Source organism: Protopterus annectens, chromosome 6.part0 (assembly GCF_019279795.1).
Source record: "Protopterus annectens isolate FY-2018-M chromosome 6.part0, PAN1.0, whole genome shotgun sequence".
NCBI lineage: Eukaryota > Metazoa > Chordata > Ceratodontiformes > Protopteridae > Protopterus > Protopterus annectens.
In genome coordinates this window covers 432,859,447-432,882,497 of record NC_056737.1, presented here as the reverse complement: position 1 = coordinate 432,882,497, position 23,051 = coordinate 432,859,447, and the positions used below count along the sequence as shown (strand labels likewise).

At 43.3% G+C, this 23,051-nt stretch overlaps 1 protein-coding gene across 1 annotated transcript in view; it reads right to left on the bottom strand.

Moving 5' to 3' along the window:
• KNSTRN (kinetochore localized astrin (SPAG5) binding protein) overlaps positions 1 to 22,232 on the bottom strand; it is a 1,051,623-nt gene extending 1,029,391 nt beyond the window's left edge. The window contains exons 1-2 of the mRNA XM_044074175.1: positions 22,169 to 22,232; positions 15,462 to 15,581 (exon numbers count right to left, since the gene is read on the bottom strand). Of these exons, the coding sequence (XP_043930110.1) occupies positions 15,462 to 15,546 (85 nt within the window). The 5' untranslated portion in view covers positions 15,547 to 15,581; positions 22,169 to 22,232. The remainder of the gene's footprint in view (positions 1 to 15,461; positions 15,582 to 22,168) is intronic.
• Positions 22,233 to 23,051: the final 819 nt, after the last annotated feature.

The following is a 23,051-nucleotide window of genomic DNA, read 5'->3' as shown; positions in this document are numbered from 1 at the left end:
ACAAGGGGTTTAATTGTTTATTCGCTGCCCATAATGAAAACCTTTTCCATTTACTGAGATAGATTAGTCTGGTGGACGATTTATGAGATGTGATAAGAATATTGAGCACCGGGGACGAAAGGTTATCCTGCCTGGCAATCATAGGAAGTGGACAAACCAAGCTGTCAGCTTCAGTGTTGTTAGATTGGGGTGAGTAAGACCCTGCGGATGGGAGATCAACGTTGGGGATGGATTGAGGATCCATGGTCAATCTAGTAGGCAAGGCCACAGGAAGGGGAACCAAACTTGTTGAGGCCAATATGGAGCAATGAGGATGTTTGCTTTCTTCAGAAATTGGGAGATGAGGGGGAGAGGAGGATAAGCATAAAGTAGACCCGAGGGTCAAGCGTGGACTAGAGCGTCTCTCGGTGACGGTCTCCAAGGAGGGATCAGGGCAAAATAGTTGCTGCACTTGTAGTTGGTTGGGGAGGCGAATAGGGCGCAGCAAGGCTGGCCCCAGTCGTTGAAAAATCTTGCTGCTATCACAGAGTTGAGGGACCACTCGTGAGGCTGTAGAATGTACCTGCTCAACTTGTCCGCTATCACGTTGGAGCTCCCAGGAATGTGCGTTGCAATTAGAAAGCAGTTGGAAGCTATCGCCCATTGCCATATTCTCAAGGCCTCTCAGCATAATGGGTAAGATCTGGTGCCCCCTTTCTTGTTGATGTACCAGACCACTGACATGTCTGATAGGATCGCAACAGTCCCTGATGGAAGGATGGAATGGAATGCTTACAATATTAGTAGCACCACCCTCAATTCCAGGACATTGATATGCAAAAAGGCCTCTGTTCCAGACCAGCTGCCTTGCACTGAGTTTCCCTGACATAGCTCCCATCCCCACCCCATAAGGGAAGCATCCGTGGTCACTGTGGCTTTCGGCTGATGTGGGCTGAAGGGGCAAGACCATTGTTGGGGATTTCGAGACATCCACCAGAGGAAATGAGAAGTTATGTACCTACCATAACGTTCCATGTTAGTTGTCTTCTCTCGCCTTCTTTCTTGCTGGATGGGTTCAGAGCCAATCCTCGGCTCTGACTCGGCCACTTACTAAAGCTCGAGAGCTAATTTTACCGGCTCGAGGCAACCCTATATCCCATGATGCAAGGCGATGACTACCCAGATCTTGTTTGGTAGCTACGGAAAATTATGCAATATATTCCTCCAACTGGAGATGAGGAGGAAGAGGTAATAATAATAATCCCCCGAAAAGGACCAACCTGATCTAGTGACATTAGTAAGCTGATTAGCTAGAAAAATTGGATCAAGACTCTTCAAGGAAGAGGAACAATCTTCTCGGTCTGACCAGGCTAGGGGATGGTGGACGAAGAAAGAAGGCGAGAAGACAACTAACATGGAACGTTATGGTAGGTACATAACTTCTCAATGTTAAGTTGTCAATCTCACCTTCATTCTTGCTGGATGGGGCCGCGTCCCTAACACCTCTATCCTGGGTGGCTCAATGGAACAGACTCTTGAGAACGGTGGGACCAAAATTTGCTCCGTCTCTGGAAGCCAAGTCTAATTTGCAATGTGAAATAAAGGTATGAGGAGAGGCCCATGTGGCTGCTGCACAAATAGTGTCTATTGGGAGTGTAGCCTGAATAGCTGTAGATGTAGCTAGTGCTCTGGTAGAATGGGCTTTTGGCCTAGAAATAAACTCTTTACCTCTGAGCTGATAAATGCATGTAATCACAGAAGACAGCCATCTAGATAGGGTTACCTTGGATACTGGAAGGCCTTTCCTGTTCTCTGCATAGGATAAAAACAGTTGATCAGATTTCCTAAAATGTTTGGTTCTGTCCAGATAATATCTGAGTTGGCGGTGAACATTGAGATAATGTAGTTTTTGTTCCGCTCTATTAGAATAATTTGGGAAAAAAACTGGAAGATCAATAGATTGATTTAAGTTAGTCTGTGATGCCACTTTGGGTAAGAAAGACGGATTAGTCCTTAGAGAAACTCTGTCTTTGTGGAAAATTAAGTAGGGAGGACGAATGCAGAGGACATGAAGCTCAGATACTCTCCTGGCAGAAGTAATGGCGACTAGAAAGTGTCTTCCAAGAAAGAAATTTCAATGAACAGGTAGCCGCAGGTTCGAAAAGGGGAAGAATCAAGGATGTTAAAATTAAATTTAGATCCCACTGTGGTGGGGGGGTCTCTAATCGGAGGTTTAAGTAGAAATATACCTCTAAGAAATGCCTTGCAAAGTTTATGTGACATCATGTTGTGGTCCAACAAGCCGATATGAAAATTTGAAATGGCTGCCAGCTGAACTTTTACTGTGGAGGAAGAAGATCCTGAATGAAAAATCTCAGCTAGGAAGTCCAAGACCGAATGAATCGGAGCAGTAAAGGGATCTATGTTCCTAGCTTTTGCCCAGAAGGAGAAACTTTGCCATTTACTAGTGTAAATCCTTCTGGTGGAAGATTTAAGGGAAGCTACTATGATATCCCGGACGGGATTAGAAATCATAGGAAGCCTGGCTAGGGATGGAAGTGGAGCAACCAAGCAGTGAGTTTGAGAGAAGGTATGGATTGGTGCAGCTGCCCAGACTGGTGGGTCAGAAGGATCTGGAACCGGGTCCAGATGCCATGGCTGTACCAAAAGATAACGATGTAGGAACGGAAACCATATCTGTCGAGGCCAATAAGGGGCAATGAGAATCATCTTGGCTCTCAAGGCGGTTGCTTTCTGAATTACTTGTGGTATTAGAGGGAAAGGAGGAAAGGCATAGAGAAGTCCCCGGGGCCAATCTTGGATTAGAGCGTCTCTGGGGGGATGGCCTGGAAGGGGGAAGAGAGAGAAGAAGTCGGGGCATTTGCTGTTTTGAGGGGTATCAAAAAGATCGCAGCAAAGAAGGCCCCACTTCTGAAAAATCTCTTCCGTCACAGATTGTTTGAGAGACCACTCGTGAGGCATGAGAATAGCTCTGCTCAACCTGTCCGCTATGATGTTGGATTTCCCGGGGATATGCGTTGCTATCAGAAACCGCTGAGAAGAGATTGCCCACTGCCAAAGTCTGATTGCCTCTCAACACAGTGGATAGGACTTGGTTTTGCCCTGCTTGTTGATATACCACACTACGGACATACTGTCCGTTTGGACTGCATTAGTTCCCAGGGGAAGAGAGTCGTGGAGGGCTTGCAACGTTAAAAGCACTGCTCTCATCTCCAGGACATTTATGTGCAGGTGGCATTCGAAAGGTTGCCAAGTGCCATGGACCATCCTGCCCTGATGATGCCCCCCCATCCGATCAGGGAGGCGTCCGATGTAACCGTGGCGACCGGGGCGGGAGGAACAAAGGGTCTGCCCTGATGGACTTGAGGGGACAACATCCACCAGGTCAGATGCCTTTTTCAAATTGGAGTTATTATGATCCTGTGATGCATGGGAAGTCGTTGAAAGGACCATTGGGCGAACAGCATCCATTGTAGGAGACGCATGCAGAAGCGGGCAAGGGGAAGAAGTGTTATGGCGGCCGCCATAAGACCCAATACTTTCAGAGCAAATCTGGCCTGAATATTGTCGCTGTGAAAAATCACATGGATGTGGTTTTGAATATCCAAGATCCTTTGGTCTGTTAACTTTGCTGAAAGTTGTACGGTGTCCAACTTGGCGCCTATAAAGGTAATAGATTGACAGGGCGACAAGGCAGATTTTTCGAAATTAATAGAAATCCCTAGCCCTCTGCAAATGTGAATGGTGTAATCTCTGGCTTGGAGAAGTTGATGCCTGGTGGTGGCAGTGAGGAGCCAGTCGTCTAGATATGGAAACACCTGGAATCCTTGACATCTCAGGTGAGCCGTAACCGCTGCCATACATTTGGTGAACACTCTGGGGGCTGTAAGTGAGTTCAATTGGCAGGGCTCGGAATTGGAAGTGACATGCCCCCAGCCGAAAGCGGAGAAACCTTCTGGAGCGCCTGTGAATTTTTATGTGATAGTACGCATCCTGAAGGTCTACCGAGCACATCCAATTGTCCTTGCCCAGAAAGGGTAGAATGGACTGAAGCGTGACCATCCGGAATCTTGTTTTCTTTACAAACTTGTTTAGTTTGCTGAGATCTAATATTGGTCTCCAGTCCCCTGCCTTTTTTGGTACTAAAAAGAACCTTGAGTAGATTCCGGATCCTATTTGGTCTGCTGGGACTGGCTGGATGGCTCTTTTTGCAAGCAGATTTGAAATCTCTGGTACTGCTAGTTCCCTTAGACCAGGTGGAATGTCTGGAAGGGTTCCCTTTTGCTGAACTGGGGTTTGAATAAAGGGAATTTTGTAACCCTCGGATATGATTGACTGTACCCATTTGTCTTGAGAAAGGGAAAGCCAGGCTTTTGGGTACAGCGATAATCTTCCGCCGACTGCCTCCGAAGGTGGACAATCGGGCAACATCTCAGGGATGCTGGAAGGGTTTGTCAGAGAGAGGCTCCCTGCTACCTTGATTCTGCGGACCCCCTCTGCCCCTAGGGCGGCGTCTGTTGTTGTTACCCCCTCTGCCTCTGGGGGTAAACTGACCTTGTGCATCAGGCGTGACTCCTTGAGATTTGTGGAACCACATTTTCCCTCCCTTCTGACCTTTTGGGTAAGGTCTTGAAGGGGTGGAGAAATGGACTCCTACGGCAGAAAGAGTCTTGCCATCTTGTTCGCATCTAGTCAAGGTGTCTTTCACTTGAGGTCCGAACAAAGTCGAGCCATCAAAGGGAGAGTTTGTGAAGGACGCCTTGAAGGGATCTGCAAAATTACAAAGCCGCATCCAGGATTGACGCCTTAAAGCCACTCCTGTGCCTGCGGCCCTACTCGCTCCATCTGCTGCATATGAAATGAGCCGCATGGAGGAGTTAACAACGGAGTTTGATTCCTAGCTGTGAGTTAATTTTATCCTGGGACCCAGCAGCTGACGGATCCTGTAAACCTTCTCCCAACTCTTTAAGAACATCTCTTTGAAGGCGGGTGAAGTGACACAAGTAGTTCAGCAACCGCATGGCAAAAGTCGCTGAAGAAAAAATCCGCCTGCCCTACCTATCCATAGTCCTGGAATCCTTGTTAGGAGGATGGACAAGTACTGAAGGATCAGCTAGTTCCTTCTTGGTGGCTGCAGCCACCACCATGGCATCAACCGGGACACCTTTTGTCAAATATTGCCTATCAGGTGGGGCCGTGATGAATTTAGAAGGCCTCAGAGGAATAGGTTCCACGGAATCCAGGGCCATCCATGCCTTCCGAGCCACCACGTCCATAAGAGGGTCAAAAGGAGGAGACACCCGGGAGGTGGAGGGTCGAGACCCGAACGCCTCCAGGTATACAGACTCGTCCTCGAAAGGATTAAGGGAAGGAAAGTTCCCCATCTGCTTAAGGAGTTCAAGGATGTCTGAGAAAGAGACATCCTCAGAGGAGGACCTTGGGGATCCCTCCGACTCATCCAAGTCAGTATCGGATGTAATAGACTCGGGGGAGTCTAGATGCTTCCTCTTACATGTCCTCTTACGCGGAGGTTCACCTGACGGTTCAGGAGAAGCCTCGGAAGAGGAAGATATTCCCAGTGGGGAAACCTGAGGCGTTGGATCTCTGGGTCCGGGAGCAAGAGAGTGGGAAGAGATGTCAGCAGGCACTGTAGTGGGAGGAGCTGATGGAACTGACCGTTGACTATGCCCTGGGGCTAGTACACTCCTCATCACCTTGAAGGCTCCCCCGTCAGAGAGGCCAGAAGGCTCCCGCTCCGAAGCGATAGGAACCCCAGGCCACACCGACAGGGACGGCTCCGAGGCCGATGTCGGGGCTGAGCTCACCAGCGCTGAAGCTCCGAGAGGGAGAACGGGGTCGGACAAGGGTCCAATGCCACTCGCCCCCTCGGAGCCGACGAGAGAGACCAGATGCCCGGATCCCTCCAATGAAGGCATCAAGGAGGAGATCAGAGCAGAGGACGACGGAGCCGAAGGGGGGTGTGGTATCGGCTCCGAAGTCACAACAGTCATGGCTCCGAGGAGCTCCGGCTCCAAGCTCTGTAAGAGAGTCGAAGGAGGAATGTTAGGTGGATGTGTAATAGCTACCGTCTGTTGAGACGGGCTATGGAGCATTTGGGTCAATGCCTGAGACTTTAATAGTCTACTCACCACTCTCTCAAGGTCGTCGGACAGCCTGGACGACCGAGAAGGCCGGCTCCGATGGCTCCGCTCCAAGAGCAGGGGTGATCTCGGAGCCGAATGTATCAACTCCAACGAAGGGGATCTTGATCTCTTTTTTGAGATAAGTGGAGCCGAAGGAGCCGAGGACAAGTCGGCAACAGCCGGAGCCGACACTGAGTGCCCAGATTTAGCGGTATCGGTGCCGGATGGAGCCGATACCGTAGCTTGTGACATAGAAGGATCGGCTCCGGCCAGAGCCGATCTTGTCACAGAAGGTGAACCAGTAGCCGATGGCTTAGGGCTTGGAGCCGAAGGCTTAACTGGTTTAGAGGGCTTCCCCGGAGCCGACTTAGTCGGGGAGCTCTCAGGCTTTAATAAGCCCTTCAGTATTACTTTATTTCTGCGCTCCTGCAGGACTCTTGGGCTGAAGGCATGGCAGACAGCACAAGAGTCCTGCAGGTGCAGAGGTCCCAGGCAGTAAACACAAGAAGTGTGACCGTCTGTCAGAGACATCTTCTGACAGCACGAGTCACACTTCTTGAAGCCTGAGACCTTTGTGTCCTTCGACATAACTGTGACGCGGAAACACTAAGTGACAAAAAACACACACACACAATAAACACCCAATCCAATAAAAATTAAAAACAGGGATACAAACACACCCAAACACCACACAGAATCCCTGACAAAAATTTAGGAAAGGGGAAGGCTTAAGGCCTAACTTAGGGGAAGGGATAAATAACTGGAAAAATAGGGAACACTAATGGAAATAGGGTTAAACTAATCGTTAAGAGTTTACACAACAACGGTAGTGACTAAAACTAAAGGGGGGAGACAAAGTCTGAAATTTGAAAAACTTACCAGGAGCCGGTAAAAAAAGCACCTCGCAAGCGAAAGCGGCAAACGAGATCTGGGTAGTCATCGCCTTGCATCATGGGATATAGGGTTGCCTCGAGCCAGTAAAATTAGCTCTCGAGCTTTAGTAAGTGGCCGAGTCAAAGCCGAGGATCAGCTCCGAACCCATCCAGCAAGAATGAAGGCGAGATCGACAACTTAACATTCTTGCTTGCATCTCTTGTATTACACTTACCTGAAAGGACAAAGGGAGTTGTAGAGGGTGCCACTGAATGAGGAGCAACCACTGGAGAAGTCTCATGTGGAATCTGGCCAGAGGAACAATGGTGATAGAGGCTGCCACTGACCCCAAGAGTTGTAGAATGGACCAAACAGCAGATTTGTGGTGTCAGAGCAGTGGCTGAACCTGTTGTCTTATTCTTTGAAGTCTGTGATCCGGAAGAGATGCTGTGCAATTCCTCGTGTCCAACAGTACCTCGATGAATTCTAAAGACTGTGCTGGGGTCATGTTGGACTTCTCCCAGTTTATAGTGATTCCCAGGCGTTGTGCTGTGAGAAGAGTGTAGTCTAGGGCTTCTTCCAGTAGATGCTTGGTGGGGGCAGTGAGGAGCCAGTCGTCTAGGTATGGAAACGCCTGGAATCCTTGAAGTCGCAGGTGAGCAATGACCACTGCCATGCATTTGGTGAACATTCTGGGGGCTGTAGAGAGACTGAGGGGCAGTGCTTGAAATTTGTAGTGACTAGCTCCTATGTGGAAGCGGAGGTATCTTCTTGAGTGCTTGTCCATTTTTATATGGTAATATGCATCTTGAAGCTCTAAAGAGCACATCCAATCGGCTTCTTCCAGAAGAGGTAGGATAGACTGAACTGAATTTCTTTGTTTTTACAAATTTGTTCAGTGTGCTGAGATCCAGAATCGGTCTTCAGTCCCCTGCCTTTTTTGGCACTAAAAAGGACTTTGAGTAAAAAACGGATACTATCTGGTCTGGGGGGACCATTTGGAGAACTCTTTTGTACCAGCTTTCGGATTTCGTGTGCTGCTGCTTCCCTTTGACTGGGTGGAATGTCGGGTAAGTCTCTGGATGAGGTTGGACAGAGATGGAAGGGGATGCAATAGCCTCTGGATATTATCCGTTGTACCCAAGAATCAGTGGTTATGTTTCGCCAAGCAGCAGGGTACAAAGAAAAATGACCCCCAACTGCTTCCAGAGGTGAGCAGTCGGGCAACGCTTCAGGAACGCTGGTAGGGCTGCCCAAAGAAAGAATCTCTGGAACCCTGGTTTCGCAGACCTCCTCTGCCCCGAAAGGGGAGTCTTCCATTTGAGTTCCCCCCTCTGCCTCTAGGGGAGAACTCGGTACGTGCGTCACAGAAAGAGCCCTGTGATTTTCTGTACCACGTCTTACCCGATACTCTGATTTCTGGAGTAGAATCGTTGAGGAGTGGAGTGTCTTACACCGACAACAGATAGGCTCTTGCCATCTTGTTTGCACCTTGCCAGCGTATCTTTAACTTTAGGGCCAAACAAAGAAGCAGCCTCAATGGGGGAGTTCATAAAGGAAGCCTTAAAGGAGTCTGCAAAGTCGCAAAAGGCACATCCAGGCATATCGTCTCGTGACTATACCTGCGCCTTCCACTCCAGGCGCGCCTTCCGTTGCGTGTGAAATTAGACGCATGGAAGAATTGGATATGGATTCTAGGGTCACTATCTGAGAAGCTACGTGGTCACAGACCTCATCAGAAACATCTCCTGCCGAGGTTTCAGAGAGTTGGTTGATAAGATCCCTCTGGAGCCTTGTAAAGTGTGCCAAGTAGTTCACGGACCTTACGGCGAAGGTCGATGAAGCAAACACATGCTTCCCGAGTCTGTCTATCGCCTGGGACTACTTGTTGGGCTGATGGACAGTCTGGCTCTCCTCTGCCAAGACTTTTTTGGTTGCAGCGACCATCACCATGGCATCTACTGGAAAACCTTTTGACTAATGGGGATGCTCAGCTGGGGGAAGATGAAATCTTGTCAGGTCTCCACGGTATAGCTCACAGGGTGTCAGGAGCCTTCCATGCATGCTGGATGATGAGCTGGACAAGCTCATCGGCCAACGGGGTAACCCGGGAGCTATGGGGACGGGCATGAAAGGCATGCAGGAATATGGATTCCTCTGAGGAAGGATTGGAGGACTTCCAGTCACCCCTCTGTCTTAGGATCTCGAGGATGTCATCAAAGGACACCTCATCAGAGGGTGACCGTGGGGACCCTTCCCAGTCATCAAAGTCCGTATCTTCGGTAAAAGATCTTCAGTGGAGTCTATGTGCTTCCTCTTGCACAAAACCTTGCAAGGTACTTCCTCAGTGTGGGGTTCTGGGGAAGACTGCAAAGAGGGGGTCTCCTGAGGGGAAAAAACCAGAGGCCTTTGTGCCCAGTGTCCAGTGGTTGTGGCTTGCAACAGTTACAGCACAGAGGGGGGAAGAGGACTCCAACATGGGGGTTTGCCAACAGAGGCAAGCTCCCTCTCCGTGGCCTGGAAGGCCGGACTGCACAAAGAGGGAAAAGAGCCAGGAACAGAGCATGACAACCTCGGAACCAGGGTCACACCCCGCTCCGACAAGCTGACCCCCAGACCAGGAGACTCAAGGGGGCTATGGAGCATAAGGGAGGAAGGATTCCTGGAGGGTGCCATAGAAAAAAAAAAATCGGCGTGGGACCAAGAATGCCCTCCCCCACGGCACAGCCACTAGCCTGAGAAGAGCCCGATGCCCAGTGCACAGAGGGCCACAAGGACGACTCCGGCTCCAAAGTGAGGTCCACTATTCGGGGTGGAGGAGGGAAAGCTGCTGTCGGAGGAAGGGGCTTCGATGCCTGCATGGAAGTCGAAGGAAGAGTACACTTTGAAGTCTGTGGAGAAATACGTTCACCCGAAAGAGGGAACATAACTTTAGATGGTTGAGAGAGACCCCTGGCCAGAAGCAACTGGTTGACAAGCTGCAACACATCTTGTTCAGAGAGGCTCCTGGTCGACCTCATAGAGAAACCTGAAGGGGATTCTGGCCTTTCTAGAAAAGGACTATATTGGCTACCAACAAAGGGATCCAAAGAAGGAGAGTACTTGGTCCTTGCTAGTTCGAGTGGTGTAGAGCCCAGAACCGAGGGTGTCTGTATCGAGGAGAATGGTGTCGAGGTAGTCTGCACCGATGAAGGCAGCGCCATAGAAATCGGAGGTGTCTGCACCATAAATGGCAGTGTGGCAAGCGTCTGCACCGATAAGTACAGTGCCGTCGAGGAAGGTGTCTGCTCCAGTAGTAATGATGGTGCAGAAAAGGACTGCACCGTCATTACTACCGGTGCAGACAGCAGTAGCAATGGCGGTGCTGAAAAGGACTGCACCAAAGAGCATGTCGGTGCCGAAGGTGTCTGCACCGTAGAGGACAGTATTGTCAAACTCTGGGCCGAAGGAGTCTGTACCTGCAAAGACGATGCCAGTAAAGGCTGGAACGAAACTGTCAGAGCCATAAGTGTCTGCACTGGGAACTCCGGTACCAGTGGTGATAAAGAGGACATAGCTGGAGCAAGAATAAACTGGGGTGGTGCCGAACCTGGAGCCGAAAGGGTCACAGATGGCAGCGCCGGACTGGAATTTTTTACTTTTTTATGAGTCGACTCCCTGCAATCTCCAGATGGAGATGAAGTGAGCGACCTCGAGGAGGAAGAAGAAGAATGCCTCTTATGGGGTTTAACAGGAGGGGGTGAGCCCTCTGACCCAGAGATAGTCTCACAGAAAGGAGTTTTAAGGAGGCCTTTCAGGATTAACTTGTTCTCTCTTTCATTGAGAGTCCTGGTCGAAAAATTTCTACAAATCCCACACAGGGGATCCACTGAGAGGTGAGAGACATTCAAGCAATAGACACATAAATCATGGCCATTAGAAAGCGGTAACTTACGGCTGCAATCCTTACACTGTTTGAAACCAACACTACTTTTCTTGTCGGACATCATGATTTGGAGAAGGACAGTACTAAAGGGTTAAGAAAAGCTACCCAGAAAGGTAAGAAGAGAGAAAGGATTACCAATGATGGTAGTGAAGAATTACCTCAAAGTTAAGAAAAGGGGAAGAAAACTAAAGGGAAAGAGTATTAAAGTTACGATAGGGTAGGATTATAGAAATAGTAACTGACTGAAAACTTTTAAAGCACTAACAATATAGAAACTTTCAAAAAATTATTCACTTAGCTGAGAGAGAGTGGCTTGACATGGCTGTACAGCAACGTGGCAAACAAGATCTGAGTTAACAGGGAGCAGAGCATTCTGGGTAGGATCTTGGCTCGAGAGTTTTTGGCTGACGCGAGCTTGGTATAAGGCTGGCTTGGTTCCAAGGACAGAACCGATAACCCATCAGTAAGGAATGAATGAAGATTAACATCATCAGATTAAAATGTTTACTGTAAAACATGCAACAATCACAGTAAGTGATTTTGTCCCCTCACACCTTATTCAGGCTGTGAACATACAAAGCAGTAACAACCTTATTCCAATGAACAGCTTTCACATGACTATAACAATTACGAAGGTTTTACATTCCCCTTAAAAAACTTTCTCCACATGGTTTAAGCAAGGTGAAACACAGGCATTTAATTTCTCCTGCCATACCCCCTGGGAACAACTCTGACACACTGGAGAACACTCTTAACTGGATATCTAACAACTACCCTCAAGAAACTGTTGTTCTGGGCGATGTTAATATTGACTGGAACCTATGTTCTTCAGACTCCAGCCCCACCCTTATAAACCTCTATGGATTCTCACAGACCATATCCTCCTCCACCAGAATAGGTAATTCTAACCAAAAAGAGAGTATCCTAGATTGGATACTCATTAACAGTCATCCCCATATGTACATGTCTGGGACTCTTCCCAATGACCTTAGTGATCACCTCATCACATACATAAGGAAACACAAAACAGTCAGCTCTCGATTGCCCATTTACAGGTCTGTCAGAAATAAGAAAAATTTTGAACCCACAAAATTTCAAACTGAACTCAAATCCTGTAACAAGTCATATCTAAAGGACCTTCCCCTAGATGAGGCAGTAACATATTTTAATGCCACATTTCTTACCATACTTGATTCTCATGCTCCAAAACTATCAATCAAAATTAAAACACAAATAGCACCTTGGCTAACAAAAGACTCCAAATCTAAAATTACACTTAGAAACAAAGCATGGGCCAAATGGCGTACTACCAAGTCACCCCTACATCGTATTAAATTCCAACAGCTAAGAAACGAAACTAAAAAAGCCATCACACTTGACAAAAAAAAAAAAACTATTTCTGCCATCTACAACATAAACATCAAAACAACCCTCAAAAGTTCTGGGCGGGTTTAAATAATCTTCTCCATCCAGGTAAATCCTCCACTCCTACCCCAGGAACATTATGTGATAAAAGCCCAGAAGAAGTAGCAAATACCTTTAATACTTTCTTTACTGAGACTATTCAGTCCTTAGCCAACCAACTATCTACTACCTGCTCCTCAATAACAGATTCTATACCCAAGACACTACTCTCCTTTAACCTCCAACCTGTCTTCACATCCTTTATCCGATCCTTATTGAAGAAGCTAAAGCCAACTCCCCTTTCTGCAGATCTTCTCCCAGCCAAATACCTGCAAAAAGCTGCAGATGTCATAGCATACCCCATCTCGATCCTAATTAATCGAACCATAACAGAGGCCACAATCCCCTCAATTTGGAAAATATCCTACGTTATTCCACTCCATAAAGATAGCTCATCCACAGAACTATCAAACTATAGGCCAATAGCCATGTCACCATTTGCCAAAATCATGGAAAAGTGTGCGCACAAACAACTTCTATACTATCTCATCCAGAATAAACTACTGACCAACTCACAACATGGATTTAGACCCCACACCACAGTACAACCACTGCCCTCCTCTCTTTTACCGATATAATTAACCATAATCGGAATAACAAAAAAATATCCTCAGCTCTCTTTCTGGACCTGTCCAAAGCCTTCGACATAGTTAACCACCAGCTACTTCTCCACACTGAATACCCTGTACTTGGACAACCAAGCTCTCGACTGGTTTCATGCCTACTTCTCTGGTAGGCAACAAGCAGTACTGTGGCAGAATAAGCTCTCTTGCCTGTTACCAAATACCACAGGAGTTCTTCCTCAAGGCTCCATATTAGGACCTCTTCTCTTTTCAGTCTCTATTAATGACCTCCATACAGTCATCCCCGATGCCACCTGCATTCAATATGCAGATGACTCTACACTAGTATGTTCCGATACCTCTCCAGTTAACCTACTATCTACAACCCAGCTCACTTTTACTACAGTGGAAAACTGGCTATCAGATCGTCATCTGATCTTAAACCCAAACAAAACCAAACTACTACTCTTCTACCCAACCCAAAAACCCTCTCCTACATCTTTTACCATACAATCCAACAATGGCACTAACATCTCCCCAGACTCCTATACAAAACTATTCGGAGTTACCATTGACAATAAACTTAGATTCGATATGCATATCAACCAAACCATTAAATCCGTTAACCAGAAACTCGGGTCATTGTACAGGATAAAATCCTTCCTAACTCCAATGGCCAAAGCGGCCATTGCCCGCTCACATTTTCTCTCTACCCTTCTATATGCCTCTCTCATGCTTACTAACCTTAACAAATCTGACCTAAACAAACTCTCATGTTGTTATAATCATATTGCCAGATTTGCAACCGGCATGCCCTATAGAACACACCACTGCTTTAACCTAACAAACCTTGGCTGGATAGAACTACCAAACCTTCTCCAGCTGAACCAACTCATAGAAGCATTTAAAATTCGCAAACAACCCGATAACACCCCTGCACTGAAAAATATAATAATTCCTTACACCAATCTAAGCTGTCTTTGCTCATCAAAACAGGTTGCTTGTCCAAACAATCAAATCCTATAACTCAGGGGGTGATACTGTTTGCCAATGCCATTGGAAAAATATGGAACTCCCTCCCCTCCAACCTTACTCTTACTACCTCCTTAGTCCAATTCAAGAAGAGTTTAAAACTCCATTTTAAGTCACATTGGTTTTGCCAATGCTCTAACCCAGATTAGCTCCTCTTCATTAAACCAAAGTCATACTTTTCCTCTGGATTATCCAAGTTCAAAAACTTTAACCTTTTATTGTCAAATTATCCAACTCTATATTTCCTGGACTTCTTTCTGACCATAAATGGAAGCCCTTAAATCATTTCTAAATGGACAACCTAGGGAAGGGACCTGTAACCCCAAACAAGAACAATGTATAGTAACTAAACTCAAAATCTATAATGGTCTTATTTTTAAGCTAGTATGTTTTAAAAATCTGTATGAGAACTTTCGTATTTTGTGGTTGCTATAGCTAGGATGCATTGTAGCTGTATGTAAATTGATTTTTTTTTCTCTCATATGCTTTACTATATGTAACAATCTATAATTGTAACTATGTTGGAGCTTTTCTTCCCGGGCCTCCGCTGAAAATTGACATGTATCCAGTGGGACCATCCCGGTCAATAAATGTAAAATAAATATATATTCTTTCCAGTCTAACATCTCTTTTATGGCCTCATTTCCATAAATAGAATTCAAAACAGCAAATTTAAAATTACAGCCATTACATTTACCAGCATGTTTGACTAAATCACGCAATTCATATTTTATTCTAAATGCATATACATGATCATAAAGTTTTCTTATATAGTGATGTAAATGTTCTACCTGTTTAGAACTTTGAACAAACTGTACAAATAGCAACAAAAAGAGTATTTTCAGATTTGCATGCAACTACACTATTTATATCAAAATCTGATTCCAAGGGGTTTATATTACATATTCGAATGCTTAAATGTTCGAATCCCTAAAGATTGACCTCTAGTGATCAAACATATAAATGTTTGAATATAAAAAAAAAAAAAAAAAAAAAACTAAAGGGTGTAAGCAGGGGGACAAGCCCCCCTGCACCCCCACATCCCCCACTACTTAAATATACCAACACCAAGATTGCACTACAGTGTAGGGAATGGGAAATTTTCCGTTTTCGCACTGTAGCGCAATGAAGTGCGATCTCGAAGTTGGTATATTTAAGTAGCAAGGGGGGTGCAGTGGGGTTTGCCCCCCTGCTTAGACCCTTTTCTTTTAAATATTTTTATACATATTCGAATATTTGAATGTTCGACCACTAAAGGTCGATCTTTAGCGATTCGAACATTTAAGCGTTCGAATATGTAATATAGACCCGACTCCAAGAGATACTTTATCTTCAGGCATCAAGAAATTACAGTTAATAGGTATGAGATTTCACAAAGTGATAGTAAACACCACCAGGCTACTTAAACTTGAAAAACATAAGACTAAGCAGAATCAGCTCAAGGAAAAGCACTATTTGTACCTGCTAAGATGCGTTTGCCAACAGTTTCTGAACCTGCAGAACTGTACACAGGAATTCGACTCTTTTCCATGTCTTCACTTGCCATGTAGTAGGATCCTTACACAGAAAGAGATTAGTCACCTGCAAAAAGAAACACAATTTTGCTTCTTAGATAAAGGTTTGCCAGGACAAGGGTCAGTCCACAAAGTGCCGATGAACCGTATGCTGTTAGGAGTGTTCATTAAAATTCAGAGAAGTTCAAAGCAAAAGCGTGTCTTTTTCTAAGCCATTATAAATTGCACAATCTTTTTAGCTACATATGGTACTGTTTAAGATCAGCAGATAATCATTTGCTTTGCAAAGCAAAACATATAAGTAGTATTTCCATTACTGCAGTATTCAATTTCCCTCTTTTGTACATTATACTTATTTATTTTGTATTTGTTGACCAGGTTTGTCCGACTGGGCTACAACTGCCCATTTTCAGAGGAGGACCAAGAAGAAAAGCTCCAACAGAAAAATAGAAATTTTACTTATCGGATACATATAGAATACATTCATCAGTACCACACATTACTGCATTACAGTGTCATACATTACACTGTGGCAAGTGAAATACATAAAGAAACGCATTCATCAGAGGGATACATTCATAATTACATATTATATACATCATAGTGCAATAGTTACATAGCTGAAATATTTTACTTAAGCAATAACCCACACCTGGGTGTGGGTAATGCTGGATTTACCCATGGTTGGCGTGGTTTGGTCACGAGGGCGAAGCCCGAGTGGCCAAACAAAGACAACCGTGGGTAAATCCAGTATTACCCACACCCAGGCGTGGGTTATTGGTATTAGACAATGACATTAAGAAAAAAAATACTTCGTTTTCTTAAATAATGGCATTGTATAATGCCTCCTTGCTGCCCTTCTGTGGCTGTCCAGTATTCTGCGGCAGTTCTGATGTACTGCACATGCATGTGCTTACGCAGTACATCAGAGCTGTGGGTGGAAGCAACGGAGAAAGCAAGATCTCCGTTGCTTTTTAGAAAGTGTCTCGCTATGTTAAAGGAGTTTAACATAGTGAGACAGTTTTAAAAAAAGCAACGGAGATCTTCCTTTCTCCGTTGCTTTTTTTAAAGCTGTCTCGCTATGTTAAACTCCTTTAACATAGTGAGACACTTCTAAAAAGCAATGGAGATCTCGCTTTCTCCGTTGCTGTAAGAACAAAAAAAAAAAGACTTATACTAATGGAAAAAGCCCAGATGACCAGACCTTTTTCCATTAGTATAATTCTGATTTACAACGTGCACGCTGACCAATCAGCGTGCACGTTTTGGAATATTAAAAGGGGGGGGGTCGTTGTATAATAGTTATGTTTGTACAGTGATGTAGCAAGAGGAGAAGATAAAGTAGTAAGTTTGTTTATTGAAGGGAAGTAGAAGGTTATAGGGGAGTGTTTACAGGGGAGAATTACATTGGCAGGTCCATTTTTCATGAAGGTATTTTTTTGTAGCAGTTTTGAATTGATTGGGATGTTCAAGGGATCTTATATCTAGTGGTAGGCTATTCCAGGCCTTGGAAGGGTTAAAGCTATAGACTAGGTGACTCATTTTGGTCCTTGGTTTGTAGATTTTTAGTAGGCCTTGTTCAGAACTGCGGAGTAATCTAGTGGGTAGGTAATTTGAGATTAGAGATGAGATAGTTGGACAGAAAGAGAGTTTGTAGAGAATGGAGTGAATAATCTGAAACTGGTTATACTGAAGCAGGTTAAGTAATTCCAGCCAATTTAGTTCTTTTAGTGAGAGACAGTGAAGGGACTGGTAAGAATTTTGGGCAGCAAATCTGGCAATCCTGTTATAAGTTGTTTCTAACTTGTTTAGTAGTCCAGTGCTGAGGGAGGTGGGAATTTAAGAGGTAGGCATTTGAAAGAGTTAGTTTTGCTGTTTTGGCAAGATATTTTTTGTTTCTATAGAGGAGACCTAGCTTGAGATGTGCTTTTCAGATACAATTATTGACATGTAAATCAAAGGTGTTACTATTGCTGATAGACTAACATAATAGTTTTGTACTGGTGTCCACCTGTATTTGAGTATTATTTTGCGACAATATGGAGAAGGAAGACTATGTGGTTAAGGTTTTTAGGGAGAAAGAGTACTAATTGGGTTTTCTTTGGATTAAGGATAAGTTGGTTTTCAGATGGCCAGTTTTCTACAGAGTTAAAAGAGGGCCTTGTGTGTGATTTTAGTTGAGTTGGTGATTCGGCAATAGTGATAAGTGCAGAATCATGTGCATATTGTATCAGTGAGGATCCAGGACAGAAAGAGTAGACAAGGTTGGTAAAGATGTTAAAAAGAAGTGGCCCAAGGATGGAGCCTTGTGGAACACCCGTTTTAACATGAAGAAGAAGGGAGAAAGCTGAGAGCCATTTGACTGATTGGAGTCTATCAGAGAGATAGCTGTTAAACTAAGATATGGTAGATGGAGAGAAGTGTAAGTTTGCTAGTTTAAGGGGAAGCAGTTTGTGAGAGACTGTATCAAAGGCTTTAGAGAGGTCAATGAAGAGATGGGAAATAAGTTTGTTACTGTCTCTAGCTAGTGATACAGACTTTAGGAAAGACAGGAGAGCTGTAGTAGTGCTATGCATGGGACAAAAGCCAGGTTGGGTAGGTGTGAGTAGATTTTCTTGCGGAAGATAGTGTAAGACTTGATTGTGTATAGATTTTTCCAGAATTTTGGAGAGTGGTGAGAGTATGGATGTAGGTCTAAAATTAGTTACATCTATGGAGTTTCTTCCTTTGTGTATTGGAAGAGTGTAAAATTGCTTCCAGATGGAAGGGACTGTGGATTCTGTGATAGAGCGGTTTAATTGGAATAGAAACTGGGAAAGCAAGAACATCAGCAGCAGCCTGAAGGAAAGTGGAGGGAATGTTGTCTACAGATGTGGAGCAAGGTTTTAATTTAGATAGTAAAGTTTTAATATAGTTAGTGGAGACAGGTTTGAGGGAGAAGGTAGTGGTAGGGTTACTATAGATGGAAGAGCTTGACCTATTAGGTCTATTATTGTTGGTGGAATGGTTTTTGTCTTGATTTAGTAATTTGGATATTGAGTCTATAAAGTAGTTGTTGAATATAGAGGCAGTTTCCTCATGTGTTTTGTCAGGATGAGGGTTAGGGGAGACTAGTGCACCTGGGTGTAGTATTTGATTTACAGAGTGCCAGAACTTTTTAGGGTTGGATTTAAAGGTAGAAAGATTATTATAGAAGTTTTTTCTTATCTTTATTTGTGTGACTTTTGGCAAGATTTCTAAGTTCTTTATATTTCTGGAGGTCTGGCTGATGTTTAGATTTAGTCCAAATTTTCCATGGTCTGTCTTTTTTTTTTTTTAGTAGTGCACTAGTGTTTACGGTCAGCCATGGGGATATGCTAGACTTTATGTGGATTGTTCTAAGGGGTGCCAGAGAATTTAAAATACTAAGGAAAGTTGAGTTAAAAAAGTGGATAGCTTCATCCAAGAGGAGTAGTTTTAAGGGATTCCAGTTCACTTTTGATAATAAAGATTTGAGAGTTTCAGGATTAAAGTTTGTTAGTTTTCGGTGTTTGATAAACCTTTGAGATTTAGCTTGATGGGATGTGTAGTATTTTTATTGGGCAGTGATCACTTGGGATGTGTTGTATTTTTATTGGGCAGTGATCACTTAGGGAATTTGGTAGCGTTTCAGGGTTATGGTATTTGGAAGGGTGTGAGACAAGAATCCAGTCAAGGAGAGATGAGGCTGTATGGGAGTTATTGAAATAAGTGGGATCAGAGATGAGTTGAGAGGAGAGAAATAGCCAGTTAATGTTGACATCCCTAAGAATGATAATTTAATTTGGGATGTGTTGGGAGATATGAGCAAGCATATTTTCCAGTAGGGGGATGTTATCACCTGGTGGAATGTAAATTGCTACAATGGTGATAGTAGAATGGCTATTAATATTTAGGTTTATACACACACATTTCCTAATGCGCTGGATAAAAAACAAACCTACATTAAAAACTATGCATGTGTATGACAGACGGTGCCAGTTAGAAGTGGAACTTCCAGCTCGCAGGATTACGAAAGACAAAGCCCTATGACACACAAAGGCTTTCAAAGCTCCCTTTTACTAGTTTTCAGTAAAGCTGACACTGAAAATCCATTAGGAAAAAGTTTCTAAGGTTAATAAAGGAAAAGTCTTACTAATGGATGTTGTATTAATGAAGAAAAGTAACCTATTTCAGAAAGTAAGGGAGTTCAGACAGAGGTTCTGAAAATACAAATACCCTGAACTAAAGTTATACATACAAATCAAAACAAAAGTAGTGCCAAAGCCTAAACTGTACTACTTACCATTCAGTATGTATGCAGCCAAATCCAAATAGAAAAATATACACATAAAAGTCCACTTCTTTACAACAGACAGTCAAGTCAAAGGAACTGAAGAAGTCTAGTGATAGCAAACGTATCACTAGGAGGAAAAATCTTATGATAGCGTCACAGTGCATTTTCATTGTCTTGTTTCAAACTGGTGTGCTAATTTTCCAAACTCATGACCCAAAATACACATTGTCACCAGTTTAAATTAATTTGGTAAGAAAGCCAATTTTTGGTACTTGCATATTATCGCTACCAGATTCCCAACCTATCAGCATTTGTCAAGTTATGGCTATGTGGCTAATTTAGCCATATGCTTGGGGTTTGAAATACGTAACTGGCGATATTTTTTTTTTCATATGGATGTTCCCTTGTCTCATATGCATTTGACAGGAGTTGGCCCGCTGGCGTGGATTGTAGTTGTACATATTATTCAGATCTGTGCTGTTCAGCTGCTGGAGGCAACTTAAGGGGGGGCATGTAAGAAATTGAACCAGTTAACTGGTGTGGGGAAAGTGGTTGTGTGCTGCTATCTCGTTTGTCAGTTGGACAGCATAGACTTACAACTCCGAAAAAATACAGTTGTTAACCTGTGTTGTTTACAAAGTTTTTGTGAGAATACGCAAGTTCCGTTTTTTCTTTCATCTGCATGTTGCCTGGCAGCCTATGTTTTCGCCACCACTTGTGTCCCCATGTGAATTTCAGTTGTACATATTACTCACATCTTTGCTGTTAAGCTTGTGCATCCTAGTTCAGGTGGACATTTAAGAAACTGAGGATGTTCACTTTTTTGGCAAAAACTGATTTCGGTGCTGCCGTCTCGTTTACCAGTTGCACAGCAGAAAGTTAACTGACTGTGTAAAGTGCTTGTGTGCCGCTGTCTCGTTTGTCAGTTGGACAGCATTATGTTATAATGACTGAAATATTTCTGCTTCAATTCACAGTGATGAAAGACAGCACACACCTCCCAGTCCCAAGTAACTTGCACAAACATATTTCAGCAGGAGAAGGACTTGGAAATGAGCAGCTTCTCCTGTTCCAAATCTGGTTGCGATAATACACAAGTACCCAATTTTTTTTACTTTGACAAGACACACAAACATTCACAAACTCACCATTCGGTCACATCTTAAAAAAAGACAAAGGAACAAAAAAGTGTTTTGACTGGTACAAACCTCTTTAAAATGTGAACACTGCTTTACCAATTTCAGAACTTGACACAGCAAGTCATCATCTGACAAATGACTTGAAGTAAAATTCACCCTCACCAACCCAAATTCTCTACCATAAAACATCACGTTTGATGTAAAACAAAAATTACAACTTTCTTCTGAATAAGACTCTTCAAAGACTTTTAACCTTGCACTTCATTTATCAGTTATAAAACCACATTTTAACTCTACAATTTTAAACTGCATACAAAACCTTTCTAAGCATGACGCACAAAATGCAAAGTATCAAACAGACCTATACCCTCAGGAAGTAATGCACGAGTCTTCAGTCATATTATCCATTATAATCTCACAACCACCCAGCATATAAAAAAAATTGCCTGTACTGTTAACCTACAATAACTCATTGTCAACTTCCCATTTAACCAGCTCTTCTGTCATTCTAAATACATCACCTTACAAACAACAACCCATTGTGCTAATTATAGTGTCTTACAAAAAAGGAGACACTAATTTTTGCAGATTTATATAATCTAACAGAAAAAACAGTACAAGTACTCTTTGCGAGCAATAATGTGCGACAGGGTATGTTATTGCGGCAGTTTTTCGTTTTTAGATTATGGTGCGAGACAGAAAAGAAGACGGTCTCAGCCTATTACAGTGTACTGGAGCTACTGCTAGCAGTTTGTTAGTAATGTACAATATTTCCATATGTATGTTAATATCTCCGAAACCAAGACATTGACAAACTGCTTCAGGCGAAACCTTAGATAAAGAAAACTGACTTCAATTTTTCACTTTAAGCTGCCCATTTTGAGAAATACTCATTTGTATAATTAACAATTGAAACAACATCTATACATATTTTTATTGCTCTACAATTATACTAATACAATGAATGAATGCTTATGTTTTTTGATCATGTGAAAGCAAGTCTGTCAACAGAAGTGCTTTGTCACAGTATGCCTAGATTGCAGAGTTGTTTGTGAAATTTTAAGGTACTTTTCTGTTATCTGGGCAACACTTTCAAACCGATCGTTCAGCTGAAATCCAGTACCTTAACATGTCTGTTAACCACATATGTGTAAAAATTATTTGCCTTAATAATAATTAAAAAAAAAAAAAAAAAAAGTTAATTTTAAATGTTATACACACCTGGTTAACAGATGTGTTAAGGTACTGAATTTCTGCTGAACGATCGCGTTGAAAGTGTTTTGCCTGATAAGTTACAAAGAGAGAAATGAAAAAATAAATTAATACAGCAAATTTGGATAAGATTTTTATTTTTTTTTAACCATCAAACTATCCTGATATTTGCACTACATTAATTGCACAAAATGAACTATCTCCATCTAAAATGTCTTACTTTAAATCACGTTCATGCAGTTCTCAACTCATTGTGAAGGCTGCCAGCCTAGCCAGATAGAGTTTTATAGATAATTCTATCATTTGTAAATATGAATGTAAGACACAGGCTTGTTATCTTAAAATGGAAAAAAAAAACTGCTGTTAGATGTGGAACTGAAAAAAAATGAAACCATGCTCTCTGCTGGCCATGTAAAATGTTGTGACCCTTTGATCTAAAGTCGGCTCCGGCCTGTCTAGATGAAGACATTCTTTCTATTGTTTTACCAAGAGTCAAATTGCTAGATTTAAACATGCACATTTATTTTTATTGCTCTGTTTCCTGACCAGCTACAAGATAACACAAGGAGATGTTAAGAATGTAAATGTAGTTGCTGTTAGCCTGGGAACCCAGGGAAGTGTGAAGAATGATGTAATGGGAACCAGAAATGTGATTTTAAAAACAGAGAGAATTGAGCATTTTTGTCTTGAGCATCCAACCAACAGTACTGTCTTGGTCTATAAGTAAGTTTATCTTACACTTGTGTTTTCTTTTAGAAATAGCTAGAAACTAGAAAGATTAGACTAAGTGTTTCTCTGTGATGTCAGAACTGTACTACTGAATTATTTTAAGTATTTCTCTGTGATCTCTTAACTCTTGACTAGCACTGTGTAGCAAGAAGTATTGTCTTGT